Source organism: Seriola aureovittata, chromosome 9 (assembly GCF_021018895.1).
Source record: "Seriola aureovittata isolate HTS-2021-v1 ecotype China chromosome 9, ASM2101889v1, whole genome shotgun sequence".
Classification (NCBI taxonomy): domain Eukaryota; kingdom Metazoa; phylum Chordata; class Actinopteri; order Carangiformes; family Carangidae; genus Seriola; species Seriola aureovittata.
Genome location: NC_079372.1, coordinates 7228267 through 7246075, shown reverse-complemented (window position 1 = coordinate 7246075; position 17809 = coordinate 7228267). Strand labels below are relative to the sequence as shown.

Sequence of the window (17809 nt, the reverse complement as noted above, 5' to 3'; positions counted from 1 at the left end):
AATCTGGTTTCATAGACTAGTGCAGATAAGGAGTAAGAAAGGAGCAGAGCGGGCCACTTTGAACAACTTAGCCTAACCCAATGAAGAAAAGTGGGGCAGAGTGGATGGATCTCTTCTGGAATAGGCAGAGTGACAGTGGGCAGGAACAGAGCTTATGAGAAGAGCTTCACCAGCCCAAACATGATCGATACATCTAAAAGCGGACTGAAGTTTAACTTTAAGTGTTTCCTGTTTCACCTACAATAAACTCTTTTCAATTTAAGAGGATGTTCAGGCCTAAGAAAGATGTTTTGTTATTGAATCATGCCAGACTGAATGTGAGTTTCTGCCCATGCTCTGTCCTTCCACTCTCCCTCGCAATGAACTACAATACCTTCAACTCCTGGGAACCACATGGGGAAAGAGAGAAGAAGGTTATAGCTGTTACTTATGCTGTTAATTCAGCACGACCATCTTGATTTCCTCCTTCTTTGTCTTCAGCATTCATGTCCCCATGACACCATATATCATGCAAATTCAAAACATACATCTGCAGAGCTATATGCTGAACTAAAAGCACATAATCAAGCAATAATCATTCCAAATAAACCAAATATCCTCATAATCACTGGGGCCATTTTCACCATATCCTTCATCTGGTTTCTCCTCCTTTTCTTCTGCTGCTTCCTCCTTTATTATTACCGACTTCATTTACCATTAGAAAAAAAAAAGTAAAAATTTAATCATACCCGCCACTTGGCCTTCGCAAAGTTCTTCTCAAACTGGGCACACACACCATCCTTTAGGTTCTTCTCTGAGGCCCCATTCCCCGCAATCCTGACATAGATGACAGACAGCATACAAGTGAGTGTGAGTCCTGTAGATGTTGTGGCAGAATGTTTGTACGCTTGTGAATATAGCATGTGCACACATAATTACCATTCATGCCAAAGCGCATCTTGCGCTGTGATTCTCAGCATCTGGTCCACCTCCATAAGTCGGCAGACAAGCTCCTTAGCTGAGAGAGAGAGAGAGAGGAATAAGGAAAAATGAAAATGGTTGATTTAAGGGGTGTCATTTGTGATAACCAAGAAGACAAAAAAACAGAGAAAGTGAATGTTGATAGTCTGAGGTGGATTAAACATTTGATTGTGAAGAGTCAGATATATAATTGGAATTTTGACCTATGTGCATTCAAATATCTTTCTTATTGCTGGGCAACTGACAGGCAAGCATTTAGTAGAAAATTCAACAGGGTGTTTACTGCCATCGTGTGGTGGAGCCATGTACCTGCAGGTGAAATGTCATCCCAGTAGGGAGAATCAAACTCAAAGTCCCCAGCCACAATACGACAGAAGATGATGCGATTATGTAGATCCGTGTTCTCCTCCTCTGTCTCATCATAAAAAGGAGGGTTACCTGATAAGCTGCAAAAACAGGAAAAATACACAAGCACAAAGAGGAAGGGAAATAATTCTGAAACCAATAACTCCTGGAAATGTCAATTATAAATCAAACAAAGTAATTATTCAGCTGGAAAGCTTTACATGCAGCTCAGTTTGTATTGTCCTGTAAGAGTAATGATAGCTTTGGTAATATCTGAAGGAGACTCACAGTATGTACATAATAACACCCACAGCCCAGCAGTCCACAGGACGACCATATCGGTGACGAGCCACCACTTCAGGGGCTGACAGAGAGAGCAAAGAGAGGTATACAGAGAGATATATAAAGTGAGAGCGCCAGAGGAAGAGATATTTGTATGGCTTGGGTTTTCATTTATAAACCATCTCACCACATTTATAATTCCTAATAGCACCCCTTTTCACTCTCTGTCTCTCATTCCCTTCCCACCTGGGGCCTCTGTTCCCTTTCCTTATTTATTTGTCTAATTACTCAGCTCAACATTGAAAATAACTGTCCTGGCCTTTCACCAGAGAGAAGCAGGCCAAAGCACAGCTCTGCACTCCAAGTTGCCCTCACATAGACCTTAGAGAGACAGAGAAGAGTGAGACAGTAAACATGAGATGTGAGGAGATGAAAAGACCGAGAGGAAGAGGGCGAGAGTTGGACCCTTTCAATTTTGTGTGTGTTTTACTTGGTTTCATATTTAATTACTTGTTTACTGTTAGAGTTTATTTCTGACAGATTATCATCTTCAAAAGCACAAGAAAGCACAGAATCAATAAGAGAAAGTATGCCCCCAGGCTTATATTCGCAACAGAAGGTAAGGCTAATGGAACGACATACAGTGTAAAAACATGAGAGACAGAGAAAAAAGTTGTTTTTTCAAAACACAGAACCACAAATAGTGGCAAATAGATCCTACCCAGGTACTCTGGTGTTCCACAAGGCTCTGTGATGGGTCCGTTCTCAAACCTGGACAGGTAGAAATCTCGCAGAACTACTTTGTTGTGGTTGTTTTCTGTGTAGTACATCAGGTTTTCCAGCTAAACAAAGTGAAGGGAATGAATGAGTATTCTCCTAAAAATGCTCACAGACGGAAGCCCTCCTATTCAGTCATATTCAGTGGTACATCATTGAATACGCAAATACTGTATGTGGAGGACATATTAGATAGTGGGCATTTTAATAGATAATCAGATGAGCATGAATTGCTCTTCCTTCAGACTGGTTGAGCGAGTGTCAAAATAACACAAGAAACTCAATTCAATTGTACAATTGTTCAATTGTGACCTTTTCTTTTATTACATGCTACAAGGTCTAACAAGGTGAGTAATTCTTTGTCTCTCAGTCACCAAATGAAATGTTCAGGATGAATCAGCTAATGACCAGTCTACCATGTAATATCAAAGGGTGATGTTGGTTGTGCTGTTTAAACCATCAAATCAAACCATAATTCTGTCATATTCTATGTTCAAGTCACTGTGTGTTTCACCTAACTGCAAGACAAATTCTCCCCTGGGGACAATAAAGTTAAAGTCAAAGTCGATTTGAATTTTGATGGTTTAGTTAGATGGTGTGGTTGATAGTGAACAGTGAAGTTAAATTCATAAAACAAGATCATGTCAGTAAGACCAAAAGTTTCATATTTAAAAAGGAATGGATCACCAGATTCATCAATAGAGCAGTCACACTGTAATGTGTGATGACAGGAAGAATCTTGGCCTCTCCTTATGATTTAATCTCATCAGAATATGTCATTTTCATACAGTTTGACATGACTAGCATGAGTCCAGACCATATAGACTCAAGGAAGATGCTGGCTTCTACCAGCAGGGGGAGTCTGAAGCCCAAGAGATGCTGTAATTCCATCCTAATGGGTTGATAATGAGGGCTAAAGATATGAATCTGTCTATGTGTACAAATGCGTGTGTGTGCGTGTGTGTGTATATCACTAGAGATTGCATTAAGCCATAAAGACAGTGTTTACTCCCTCTCTAAAAATGTTATCAAATGTTGAGTCATTAACTTAGATGGCAGTGCAATGCTTTTATGTGTCTCTGTAGAGATTGTGTTGACTAAATACTGAAAATTGCTTCAGGGGTGTGGTGGTGAACAGCGCCACTCATTCTATAAATCTGTTTGCTACATTTCTTCCTGTGCTTTTGGAGGTAATATAAGCCATTGGTCTTCTTATAACTTTTTTATTGTAAAGGCACTCACCACCCCACACACAACACACTTGCCATCATGAAGTGAGAGGTTGAAAGACAGTGAGTGAGTGTGTACCTTCAGGTTCCTGTGAACTATGTTGAGGGAGTGTAAGTATGCCACAGCCTCGAGGACTTGTCTGATGACATTGGAAGCGTCTCTCTCAGTGTAATTCCCTTGGTCCAGAATCCAGTCAAATACGTCTCCTCCTGTGGCACTGCGTGAGGTCACACAAAAACCCGCACACAACAACAACATCAGTAAAAACATTAGCAAATATAGTAATAAAAAACAATGCAAGGTGGTGTGACGGTTAACCACGTGTTGAACCACAATAATTCACTTTACGCTCTCAGTAACACAGTTATTCAAAGCCCTGCGCTCTTTTTTTTTTGTCCATTAGTAAGGCAATCTGCTTTTACTGGCCCACAGCTATCACTGCTGAGCAATTAAAAATTAGAGTACTGGTCATTACTCCGAAGGACTTGCTTAACTTTGGAGAGTGTATAAATAATGGGTGTGATCATTCCGTATCGCCCTCAGCAGGAGGACTACCGCTTGGGCAGAAGTGTGAGCTCTGAACAGACAGCGACACATAAACAGAGACAGAAGAGCTGCAGTCACATCAGGTGCAGCCTATCTCTTTTTTTAAGTGACAGAAGGGAAATATTTTGTCCTCTCAGCTTCAGTCGACGGTATTGCTTTCGAAAACAGATGCAAATGTTGAAAAAAGCAATAGTCACAAGGGACGTGGATTGGTGAGCGCTCTGGCGTATTGATCCTAAGCTCTCTGTGGAGACTCTCTTACAGCAAACCCATGCGTCAGGAGCACTGAGTAATGTTGAGTGTTACTAAGAGCAAATATCTCATCAAGTCTAACACCTTCCTCTGTTGCTGAGGGGAGCAACAGAGCACACAGTAATAAGAAGATAGACTCAGCCCCCTACCCTCTAGCGATGGATTTGTGTGTGTTTGTGTGTGTGTGTGTGTGTGTTAGGTACAGTACGTGAAGGCAGATACACAATTAAGACACACACATACTAAAATACACACCAACAGGAATGATTACACAAGAAAGATAAATAGTGAAACAGTAAAAGAAAGACTCACAGTTCCTGGATGATGAAGTATTCTTTCCGGGTCTCGAATGTGTCTATCAGCTGAAGGATGTTTGGGTGGTTGACCCTGAAACAGCAAAAAAAAAGAAAAAAAAAGAAAAAGAAAAAGAAAAAGGAATCACAGACTGTAACCTTGCAACACTGAAGCGTCTCACACACAATTGAAAGATTCTAACCATTCACTGGCGTTTGAATAGTCTACAAACAAGATTGTATGGGCATAAATCATATAACAAAACATTCTCTCATTTTCCTTCCTATCTTCCTTTCATCCATCGTTCAATCATTCATCCATCCATCCACAGACTGCCTGCGTACAATTTCAGGATCATGATTTCGTTCTTGGCAGCCTTGCGGACTTTCCTGCCGTCTTTCTTGAGGAATTTCTTGCAGACAAACACCTTGTCCGTCTGTCTGTCCTTTGCCAGGCACAGCTCGCAGAACTCCTTCCTACGCAAGAAGAAAAAGAAAAAAAAAAAGACAGAAAGACAGACAGACTGAGAAAGGAAGAAAAGGTAATGGTTTTTTTGGGGTTTTTTTGAAGAAAGATGTTGCTTCATGTTGGAGTGAGAGCACATAAAAATGTCTTTAGCTGTTTTTGATCGCATCAGAGAAATTCAGCATAATATTCAAATTAGGGACACAAAAGCTGTGTGGCGAAATAAAGTGAAAGAATTTAACTGAGTGCAGTCATTGGGAGGAATAAAAGGGTCGTAAATAACAAATCTGAAATGGTTCTATTGCTCTCTCAACTGGGCATCGCCTGGTTTTGAGCCTTAGGGGCGCACGGTGCTTCACCGAAATAGATTTTGAGTAGCTGTGTGGTTCAAAATTAAAATACTATGTTCATAAAGTTCACATTAAATCTATAATGTCCAGAGAAACACAGGAAATACAATGGCATCCTTCCTCTCAGCTCTTTTATTACGTATTATTCTAATAATGAAGTAACAGTAATCTTGAATTGAGCATTAGTTTGATTTCATGTTAAGGCACATCCAGAATAAAAAAACAACAACAAAAAAAGCAATAAACACACATTTGCTTTCCTTGTTTTCATAAAAATTATTAAGAACACATATACAGCAAATGAGTACTCTTGACTCTGCATTTGTGTGTGTGTTACATAAAAGATGAGCAGAAATCTCTGCGGCCAGATGCTGATGTTGCCATATGGCCTCTTACACTGATTGGTGTGTGTGTGTGTGTGTGTGTGTGTGTGTTTGTGTGTGTGTGTGTGTGTGTGTGTGTGTGTGTGTGTGTGTGTGTGTGTGTGTGCATGTGCGCATGCGTGTGTGCTGCCTTCAATGTATTAAGGAGAGGTATTGAGGGAAAAAACTGGTCAGTATTTGGCCAGTCAAGCGGCAGAGTGATTTTCACAGCTCTTTGAAAATATGTCCAAAAGATTTTTCTTTTTTTTGGCATGACAGAATATTTAAACTGAATAAATGACAGACTTCCAACGGTGCGTTTCAAGAACTGACAAAAATATACAAACAATTGGTCGGCTAAAATTTGAAAAAATGTGTCTCTCAAGTCTGTTACACAATACACTCATCCTATTACCTTCTGCTATTCTTTCATTGGAAGTCTTAGATATGCCAAACCAAATCTGCAGTAAAAATGGATCCAATTCAATTTGTAATAATTCATGAAGAGAATAAAACCATTTTTGAATACTGGAATGTGCCCATGAATTCTACATGGGTAATGGAAGAAATACATCCTTAAAGCTTCATGGTACTTACGCTCGGAGGACCTGTCCAATCTCATATTTGTCCGTGACATCACATATGCTATCGTAAGTCCGCCCATCTCGCAGGGCAAGGCACCCAAATGGCATGACGTCATTCACCTAACAAATAAAGAGAAAGACATTTCAATCATTGCACCACAAAGGGGGGAAGTAAAGCATTAATCATTTTGATGACACCTTTAGGAACCAGACAAAAGGATTGCAGAGAAGCATGGACAGGCATGTTAAAGGGGAAAGGAGGTTCTGATGAAACATTATGAAAGCCTCCAGTGGTTGAAGTCAAAGATACCAAGGGAGTGTTGTTACAATAGAGTACATTGGAGAACCACAGTTACAGCCAAGTCAATTTCTGAACGGATCTGGATACTAACGCTTCTGGCAGCCTGATTCCGTGCCAGTCTTGTCAACAGATACTAAGCTACCCACTAAGCCTCTCTTTACTCTGCTAAAGTCTGCAAAATCTGTGCAACGTCTGTCAAGTTCAAGTTAAACTTTATTTATAAAGGGCAGTGTCCCTATGTCCCTAAAGCAGCTGGCTTCTTCAGCAATCACTGACAGTACTGGGCTTTAATGACAGGAAAATCGTTTTTTTTTGTTTGTAGTCTGCGCATGTGTGTGTGTGTGTGTGTGTGTATGTGCATGTTAGTTTGGATTTGTCTTCTGATCTAGATCAGTAGTTCATGACCTTTTAAACCTAAACATTCAGAATGACTTTTAATTTCTCGTCTCATTTCATAGTAATTCACTGTTATCACTGCACCCGCCCGCCCACCCCTCACTTCACAAGAAAAAAAAAAACACCCACCCTAATGATGATGTCAGTCAAAAGTTCAAAAACACCTGACATAGCAACAGTTCAAGTCCAGAAAACAATCTTAAATGGCACAAAGGTAATTAATCAGTAAACTGCACAAGGTAAAAAAAAACAAAAAACAAGTTTAGGTCACAGAAAATAATCATGTAGATTTAATAGAAAACATACATTTTTCTAATAAATCAGTGAAGCCTTGAAAATTAATGCAAACAATTCCTACTGGTGCCCAACTTTTCAAACCCTCTGTCTGTACAATGGCAGTGTTGGAACACACTGTGTTACTACACCTTCCAATACATTATTAGGACAATACTTTACAGCAGGAAGTAGGACTTTTACTGGATTCAGAATGGTGGGAAAAAGCTAAGTAACAAAGGGGGACAGACCGGGTTGGTCAGGGGTTCTTTGGTCAAGATAATTAACCAAAACATTAGAAGAGGAGAAGAAGACGGTGGCTTCACGTGATGGAGGAGCAGCACAGTCTCCAGACTTAAACCCCATGGAGCTGGTTTGGTATGAACTGGACAGAAGGTGAAAACAAAGCAAAGTACAAGTGCAACACAATTGTGGGAACTTCTGCAACTGTGTCGGGACGAACGTAAGAACGTCAGGGGGCGTGTTCGGCTGCTGAATGAGTCGAACATTTAGATTAAATTCAGTTCAACAAGAAGATAGCATGGTACTTTGTTTTTTAAAATCTGCGCTTCGGTTTCCGAGTCACTGAGACGTTAATTTAGGTAAATTCAAAAAACAACCTGGAAAAATGGAGGTGTTCCCAAACTTTTGACAGGTAGTATATAAATATATGTTTCACCATCAGATTCTTCCTATCTTGTCCACCCTAAAATAACATGTGACCCTACAGAAGGTCCAAAACGCCCAGGTAGAAAATCAAGGATCTAGATAGTGAATCAGCAATCGATATACCATCTCACCACAGACCTCAGGCAATCCTCACCCACATCATTTAAAAACTCCATCTACTGTAGGAGACAGATTCCCTGGAAGCTTCAGCCATCCATCCTCAAGGTCCTTCTCCTCCTCCTAAACACCCGACCTAACCCATTCCTGTGGGATAATTCATTTCTATTATTTCTCTTGACTTTCCCTTGGTGGGGATTTCGACCTACAGTTTATCTTGTGTCCCTGTCGGGCTCGGGACAAGACAAGACAAGTCTGTGGAAGTGAATACGGCAGGAAAAAATGCGATAAGGGGGAATGAGGCATTTCATAGGGACCTTTGATTAATGTGAGTGATTCTAGAGGCAGGTAGTGATGGTGTGGAGATGACTTCAGGGTTGTGTTCTGTGTCTAAGTGAGGGAGAGAGATGGAGAAAGAAAGGACTTAAAAAAAGAGAAAATATGATATGAGGACTTAGAAGAGAAAGACAATAGAAATCCTTAGAGTTAATGACATTCTGCTGGTGCTAATTTAGGATTAAGGAATGAATATCAGCGATGTAAAATCCTCTCTCTCTCTCTCTCTCTCTCTGTGTGTGAGAGAGTGTGTAGCATCACCACTGTAGATGATAGGGCCAGAGGTGATTCTGATCTATGTTGGAGGTGGGGCTGGAGAGTACTGTGTAATCCCAGTGCTGGCCCTAATCTTTAATCTGTACCCCTAATCCAAAGAGCTGGGATACACTGCGTGTGTATGTGCATACGTGTGCGAGTGTGTGTGTGTCTGAGCGAGTGCAAAGGTTGATGCGGATATGTCACATGTGCAGATATGAGTTTGAGCAGACGGGTGCATGTTTGTGTGTGTGTACACGTGTGTCCATATGTGCATCCTTGTGTGAGTGTAATGCCACAGTGAGACCGAGGGGGAATTTAGTGCTGGATTGAAAAGGCCTAGTTTTGCCAGAAGATTATGTAAACACAACAATATTCCCATGACGAGGTCCGGGACAGTGAAGGTGATGGCTGGCCTGATGTGAATGGAGCACATCCCTCTTGTGGGAACAAAATGTACCCCCAGTGAAATACAATAGCAACTACTAACAAGCAGCAAATGTCGTAATAAGGATCAGGTCAATAACTTTTTGAGGTATGAACTTTTGAGTGCAGTTTTTGGTCTTTGCCTGCTCTAAAACCATAACGTCTCAAATCTTCAATCAATCTGCAGCAGATTTTCAAAACATCAGCAGTGACCTGGGAACAATGTTGGGGATTTACTGGAGCTATACTGGGCACTATTACATAATCAGAGAATGTATCTTTCAGGCTTTACACTGCCATCAGCCTTTTTGCTTCTCTCTACAGTAAGTATGGGTTTAACTGAAGCTGAACGTTAAAGGGATGCACTTCTCTTTTTGTTGTAAAATATCAAATCCCTGAAGGCTTGAAAGGTTCCTGGCTTCTTAAAAAATAGTTGCCACCTGTTTTTTTTAGTGGGAAGACAGGTGGTTTCTTGGCACAAATCACTTTATGGTCTTTCTGTTTGTCCTTTCTCTCTCTCTCTCTCTCTCTCTCTCTCTCTCTCTCTCTTCTCTCTCTCTCTCTCTCTCTCTCTCTCTGTCTTTCTGCCACCAGCCTCTCAGGCTAAAGACCCAAATGCCGTAAAAACACCGCACCTGCAGAATACTGAGTCAGTACGAACCTTAAAGTTGACGGAGAGTAGGTGGAGATATGGGAGGATATGAGAAGAAAGGAGATGAGAAGGGAGGAGTGGGTAAGATGGAAGATAAGGAAAGAGGTCAGAAAGAGAAAGGCAAGGAGAAAGGTACACTGTGACTAAGTGAAAAGGTGGATAGAGAAAATAGTGTACATGGGAACAGAACAAAGTGTAAAACACAGAACTGCAGAGGCAGATTGAGAGTGCCTCTCAACCTCACAGCTTCACAACTACGGGCGTGTGAATGTTTGCACAGGTGAGTGTGTGTGTGTGTGTGTGTGTGTGTGTGTGGGTGCATATGTGTGCCTGTTAACAGGCAGTGTGTGATAATGTGCTCAGTGACTCATGTTTATGAGGGTATGAAGGGCTGTCCCCAAAGTAAGAAAAGTCCTAGCTCGATTGGCGCAGGTAGCACAGCATCAGAGATAAAATGAAGCATTGAAGTACGATGCAACATTTCAGCCATCCTCCGTGACACCACCACTCATCTCTCAGCAGCAGGTGCCGCTTCGAAATCAATGAAACCGGGTGCAGTTTTCTTAAACAGTTTAAACATTTCTGCAGTCGTGCATTTCATCCCTGCTTTTCATCAGTATTTTACAGCGACAATCTACACCTTTCAACATGTTCATGCCGTGCAAAGATGACAGAGCATCCGGTGCCACGTTTGTTCAGTTGTTTCACTTTGTCGTTTTGCTGTGAAACTGTCATGTGAATATATATATATATATATATATATATATATATATATATATATTATAGAGTGTCTCTAAAGAGTAAATGTGCCATTTTTAGTGTTTAGTCGTATTTTCTGTTTCCAGATGAACCAATAGAGATGCATCATTACATTTGGAGGGAGGTCAATAGGGGCTCTCACCATACTGTTTAACACAGGGGGAGACATTAATGATATATTTGAAAAAGTATAGACATTATGCATGTCTGATTCAAAAAAAGAGATCAAGCAGAGGCCATGTTTATGTCACTCTGTTTAATCTGGGATCATTTTGGGGAGGTACTGTATGTGAGGAGGGTTATGCGGCTAGAGCACGGCTTACAGATGTAAAATGAGCTGTTTGTTTGTCATTCCATTGAGCTTAAAGGGAGCACGGGGATGATTAAATTCAATCTTTGCAAAAGTCATGCAGAGTGTGCAGGTACCTTTGTAGGCTATTACACTTGTCCCTCATCTGATCATGCTCGCATGATCACATTAAGTAACAGGCCTGGATGCTCCAAAATCGAAATCTGCTTATGATGCTATTGACTGTCAAAAATGCACCAGACAGACACGACTTAAGTGACTTGAATAAAAACCACTAAACAACCATTTGAATAAGGATGGAGGAATTCTGTCATGCAATATAACATGAAAGAATTATTGACAACTGTCTGGCTTGTTGTACATGTTGCTTATCCCTTTGAAATACACACCCATTAGCACACACCGGCACACACCGACTCAGGTGTGAAGGTACACCAAGCTATCCGAGACATCACACTTTATCTTAAATCAAATTGCTTGCACATGTCTCTGCTGTGTCTGAATGTGTCTGTGTGCTTGTTCACAAGTGTTGTGTTCAGTCTGCAGCAAGGCTCAAAAATGAATCGTGTGGAATAGAAGATCCTTTTATCAGCTCAGAGGGGAAGTGTTTCAGAGGTTCTTGGCGTCAAGGTTATTCTAAGAAAATCTGCTATTTACTGGCACTCATCTCTTTAGCCATCCTTGCCTATTAAGCCCATCATGCTCAGTCCAACTCAGGGAAAAAAAAAAGGAAAGAAAATCTTCCTCATTTGAAGCTCATTGTTAGATGAAAAACACAATGACACATTAAAGAAAAGCAGTCTATTACAGTAGGGCTATGTTCTGTGTGACAATCTGCCGGTACTAGCTTGGCTTTTGATGTGCCTCCATTACAGAAAAACAATGAGTGTGAATGTATGTTATGTAAATATTTCACCAACTGCTGCACGAAGCTGCCGCTGCAGATTTCTCCTATGTTGTCAGTCAAGTGGTCAGGTGTGTTACTGTGCCTCTGTCACTGTCAAACAGATGCAGCGCAGCGACGGTTGTGAATCAACAACACCGCCATTATCAGCATCACCACAGATACAAATCCTGATATCTGCACAATGTGATAAAGTGATGCCGCATCAGCTTTGCTTTGTTAAGAGGAGACACTAGATCTGTGGTATGATAAGATAAACAACTGCGAGATGTGTGTGACGTGTGTGTGTTTGTAAAATATATTAATAAGTGTGTCGATGCTCGCCTCGGGAGAAGAGTGAGAGCAGCAGAGGGTCTGTGGCTGACCTCGGGTTACTTCTGCCTGTGTGAACAAGAGATGACAGGCCTCGCTATGCCAGACTCCATGTGAGCACTAACCACCTGAGATACACACACACACACACACACACACACACACACTTTTACAGCCTTCACAAGGAGTGTGCACATACAGTACATCCACACTGAAGCACATGCATTATACAACATTATACATCATTCAGTGCACTTCACTATAAAACTGTTCTTACGTGACAGAGAAGTACATCGAACATATCTGTCCCTCATTAGTGTGTGACATGTCACTCCGCCTGTACCATGTCAGCATGGACTCAGGTGTGTGACTCCACAAGAGTAACGTATTTATTCCTTCAACCTGACAGTGGGATCATTTCTCTGAAAAGCCAATTTCTCTTTCCCCTGTGTCTCTTTCGCTGTTCATTGTTTGCCCTCATCCATCCCCGTTTAGCAGAACTCTTGTCCAAAAAGGTTTAATCATGGCGATGTATAGGGGAGGAAAAACATCAGGGGTTACGACTGATGTTGCAACCCCCACTGTTACACTAATGGTAATAGAGGGAGGAAGAGTGTGAAACACGTTTGCCATTCCTGCACTAGAATCTTGGTATGTGCACACGCACAGTATAATGGAAGGAAATCTGCTATGTCCCAAAAACCCTCATAGGGGTAATTAAGCGCACCATTATCATCAGGTTTCCCTCCTTTAATAAGATTAGCAATGATTGCCCCATATTTGCGCTCACCTTGATCATCATTTGCGTGTTTCTTCTGTGCAAATCAATGTGTGTGTCTTCATCTGTGTGTAACAAGACATGACAGTTGCAGCCTGTTACTTATTGATCAGTCAAGACTTGACTTAAAACACAGAAAAGAAAAAAAACATTGTCAGGATTGACTTTTAACACAGCATCTGTAGAGCTTGGGGTTCAAACTTCTTCAGAAGAAGTTTAAATAGATTCACAGCCTTACGTAAGCATTGCACCGGGTGTAATTAGAAAATAATAACACAATGAATATTCTAGACACAGCTGAAAGCACTTTCATTAATATCATTTTGGCCTGAAAAACTTATTTCCAGTAAGAATATAATGGCGTTAAGTAGGAATTAGTCCACTTATTCCTACCGAGCTCATTGCCTGGGTTGATGAGCGAGCGTTCGATATTGAGCAAAGCACACAGCAGCCTGAGGTTGGTCCCAGGCCTTATCAAGGATGCAATGATGTGAAAGTGGGACAAATATAAGACTTGTGAGGACATGACAGAGTACACAGGAGAGAAGAACTGAGGGCAATGGAGAGGAGAAGCACATGAAGGGCTAATTATCAGTATTACTGGGCTTGTTAAAATGAAGTGTACTACAGGGTACAAGAGGAAGAGAAAGAGGGTGAATGGATTATCACTCTAAATACGGACACTCACATACAAATCTTACAGTATGAAGAGTTACGCATATGTGGATACCATATGATATAATAGGTAGTGTACAGTATGTGTGCTGCATTGATACCCGAGTTCCCAGTATGGGGTTTTCTTCAAGCTTGTTATAAACACTAATTCCCTTATTGCTCACAGAGCAGCTCTCATCTAAGGTCTGTGTGTGTATGTGTGTGGAAGGGAAAGAGACAGTGAGAGTGTGTGTGTGTGTGTGTTTGTGTGTGTGCGTGTGTGTGTGTGTGTGACTGCAAGGCATACACAAGGCCAGAAACAGGCTTAATAAGGAAACGCTCTAATGAAAATTCATCACATCTGCCCAGAGAGAGAAACCCATTTCCAAATGCAGACACATAAAAAATCCACTAAATTCCTGTAGTTACACACACACACACACACACACACACACACACACACACACACACACACACACACACACACACACACACACACACACACAAACACATGAATATGCACTACTGCTTTCTGAATGATAGGATTCATCCATTTCTAAACCTTACACAACTCTGTCCATCCTCTGTCTCTGTCCCCTCAGTGGATCTTTGCAGGCCTTGCACAGTAAGTGCGTCCTCAGGGAGAAGGGCCACTTTTTTTTTGACAGAGAATCTGAGTATGTGTGTGTGTGTGTGTGTGTGTGTGTCTGTTGCCTATGTAGAATGATGCAATATCTGGTTGGCTTAGCCTTTTCGACACCAGAATAGCCTGAGGCAAGACCTCCAGGCGCACACACACACACACACACACACACACACACACACACACACACAGACACACAGACACACACAGAAACACACACACACTGCATGTATAGAATACACAGACTGAATGATGGATAGTGTGTGCTTTTTGTGAGTGTGTGCGCGCATGGAAATAACTTTTAGACTAAATCTGAGACTGTGAGGATGAGCTGGATACATACTCAGGCGTGCAAAATCACAGACTGAGACAGGAGCGAACACCTCCTCTCCAAGTCGGATGTAAAATCAAAATAGAAAATCAGAGCACCAAAGGATAGCAGGCTAGAGAGAGGCAGGGTGAGAGGGAAGTGAGTCAAGGATCATGTGCATTTACACATTTTTCTTTCATAAGAGACCATAACTGTAAACGAACAAAAGCATGAGCCTGATCCGTCTCCTTTCAATCACTCCACCATGTGTTTTTTTTTTAAATGTTGCATTGTCTTGTCAATTACACTTTCTATCCTGTGCAGTGAAAGCAATCTGTTTTCAAAGAGCTCTACCCCCTCCCTACACCCTCCCGTTTACTTTTGCTGTAATGGTTTATCCTCAACATGAGGATCAGAGTTCAGATGGGCGAACTGGAGACTGGAGGTAACTGCCTGTAGCTATTTTTATTAAAAATAAAAAGGGCATGACTCGCATACAAAAATTGTTTAAAAGTTTGGAAATTGTTCACATTATAATGTAAGGCTGTTTTATACCGATGGTTGGAAATACTGGTGACATTAAAAATATCTTTTACATGACCTGAAAACAGAAATAACAGACTTTACTGTTGTCTTGTGTTGAACCTGCTACCTTCTCTGTGAGGCTGTACTTAGCCAAGGCTGTGCTTTGAGGTAAATTCCAACATGTTTACATGCTCACAATAACAATATTATCACGCTGACATTTTCAAGTAATGTTCATCATGTTCACCATCTTAGATTATTAGAATGCTAACATTTGCTAATCCGCTAATTAGCAAATTTTATGGCGCTCCATTCCCTAGCTGTCTCTATCTGTCGAGACATTTCACCAGGAAAAATCAGGGGACTACAAAGTCCAAATGACGTTAGAACCATAAATGAGGACCATGATTTTCTCCATCTTGTAGATGTTGATATGTGGTACTAAAAGCAAAGTCAGTACGATTCATTCTCAAAGGAACATGAATGTCTGTGGAACCTTTGATGGCAATCCATAGCTATAGAGATATTTCAGTCTGGACTAAAGTGGCGGGCCAACTGCACTGACTGCTAGTTTGTTGATCCAGCAGCCAGTTGGCTAAAAATCAGCCAATCATCTTGAGACGGCGGCAGGTTCCAGTGCTTTGCTCAGAGTTTTGGTTAGTGGAACTAGCACTTTTGATTACATTTAGATCATGCTTGTCATCATGATTGATCAGCTGTTTACTTTGATCTGTGGCAGTACAGCATGGATCTGATTTAGGCTACTAATTATAAAAAAAACTATGTACCCTCAACAAACAGTATGTTAATGGAACAGATGTCATCCAATACCATAGCCCAGCCACAAATCCCATATTTGTGAAATCTCAACTGCATTTTTCTCTTGAGAGAGGTATTGATTTAACTAATATTTGAGGCCATAGTTTGTGATTTTGTTGAACAGGATTGCATTTCAATGAAGGGTGTAATGTTTGGTCACACATGTGGTTCAAGGGTGGAGTATCCTGTAAAATGATACTGTGCAAATGTTACAAAACTGTGCTTTCAGGGAATTGTGCCTCTGTCTGGAACAAGGACATACAGTAAATACTGCCAATGTACAACAGCAAATTTAGTGAAATTAATCAATACGTGCCATTGTTTGTAAGCTTGTGTAACCTCAAGTGTATAATAGCACTACTGCCTATGTCTGGTGATATGTTAAATGATGTGAGTGTCTACGTCTAACAGGAGCAGCATTACCCTGTGTGCTGTTTCCTGCAGCAGCCAGTTCTTTATTTGTCTTTTCGACTATGTTCACAATAGCGTGGATTAAATTGAAAACACAGAATATTCTCTTGATTTTGTCCTTCTATCTCCGCTAAGCTGGCGTTGTCTATTCCTGGAAATTGGGATTTTCAAAAATGCTCTCCCGTGGGGGTTTTGTTGATTTGAAATTGCCAGCCTTGTGCTATAATGAGCATGGAGAAAAAGAGCTTTTTGAAAATGCTTTTGTGTACAGTAATTGTCAACTTGTCGACCTTACATTAACATAACCACGAACAGTAAGGCTGCTTAAAAGCAATGTGAAGACCCACCTCGTTGTTGCCTCCAGTTTTCACTTGTAAGTCAATCAGTACATCCGTTTCTGTTTTTGGTGTAAGACAACTGTGCAAATAAATAACCCAGGAATTACCATTAATCGCATTTAAGCACAAGTAAAGCTGCTCAGCCTTACATCTCTCTATTGTAAAGTAAAGAACAAAACTATATTTCGCACTTCATTCAAGCATGCAGGTTGGGAAAAACAGACTTCATGCAAAAAGTTTGTGGTGCAGAAAAAATTGCCATGCCAAGCAGACCTATAGTCGCACATGGCTCACGTGTCGAACATAAAACCACTGAATTAAATGGCTCCTGTCAGCTCCGACACACGCATACCTCACAGAATGCAACATAAACGCTTTCAGCAGACATGGGGGATTAGACAAAAGGATGGAGAGATGGAGGAAACGTCGCTGTGGTTTCAGAAGTTTGAGATCATTATAAAACATTCAGAGGATGGTGTAATACTCAGAGGAAGAAATGTGGAAAGCTGATGGCTTTGCCTACCTTTCAGTGTGTGTATGTGTGTGTGTTTATGTGTGTGTGTGTGTGTGTGTGTGTGTGTATCATACTGTACATGTGTGTGTTTGTGACTGGGAAGGTCAGTGGAGAGAAACAACATTCACTGTCAAGTGCTGTCCTCCAGAGAAATGTGCAGCACAGGGTTGAATTGTTCACAAACGCACTCACACATACGAGGGAAACGCACACTGTATCAATGACTAAAAATGCAACTCCCTTCAGGGCCATGAGCGGATGCTACTTTTACCTACCAACTTAATTTGCCTCAGTGTGTGTGTGTGTGTGTGCGTGTGTGTGTGTGCGCACGGGCACATTTGTGTGTGTGTTAGGGGTTTTGGTCACTTTTGCTTACACTTATCCACTTTTGGATGATCTAGATATACTCAAGTGGTGGGAACGCTTTCTAGCTCTCACACACACACACACACACACACACACACACACACTTCTGTTCACTCTGTCAAACACATACAGACCCACTAATGCATCTACCCACGATCCACCTACACTGACACACATACGAATGCACACATACATGTTAGCCACTGGCCTCATTGTTAGATTTGCCCTCTCTGGGGAATAAATTAAACTGTAAAACCTTCTTCTCTGGCATACGTGTGTGTGTGTGTGTGTGTG

At 41.2% G+C, this 17809-nt stretch overlaps 1 protein-coding gene across 3 annotated transcripts in view; it reads right to left on the bottom strand.

Moving 5' to 3' along the window:
* The window catches only part of camkvl (CaM kinase-like vesicle-associated, like), a 36160-nt gene that overhangs the window by 3389 nt on the left and 14962 nt on the right, over window positions 1-17809 (bottom strand). For 2 of the 3 annotated variants that reach the window (XM_056384235.1, XM_056384236.1), the window contains 9 exons: window positions 6461-6567; window positions 5031-5162; window positions 4705-4779; window positions 3673-3811; window positions 2309-2429; window positions 1594-1669; window positions 1270-1406; window positions 919-997; window positions 729-816 (listed from right to left, as the gene is read on the bottom strand). In XM_056384235.1, the coding sequence (XP_056240210.1) occupies window positions 729-816; window positions 919-997; window positions 1270-1406; window positions 1594-1669; window positions 2309-2429; window positions 3673-3811; window positions 4705-4779; window positions 5031-5162; window positions 6461-6555 (942 nt within the window). In that variant the 5' untranslated portion in view covers window positions 6556-6567. Of the gene's footprint in view, window positions 1-728; window positions 817-918; window positions 998-1269; window positions 1407-1593; window positions 1670-2308; window positions 2430-3672; window positions 3812-4704; window positions 4780-5030; window positions 5163-6460; window positions 6568-12947; window positions 13001-17809 lie in introns of all 3 variants that reach the window. The other variant, XM_056384234.1, reaches the window with a different exon arrangement.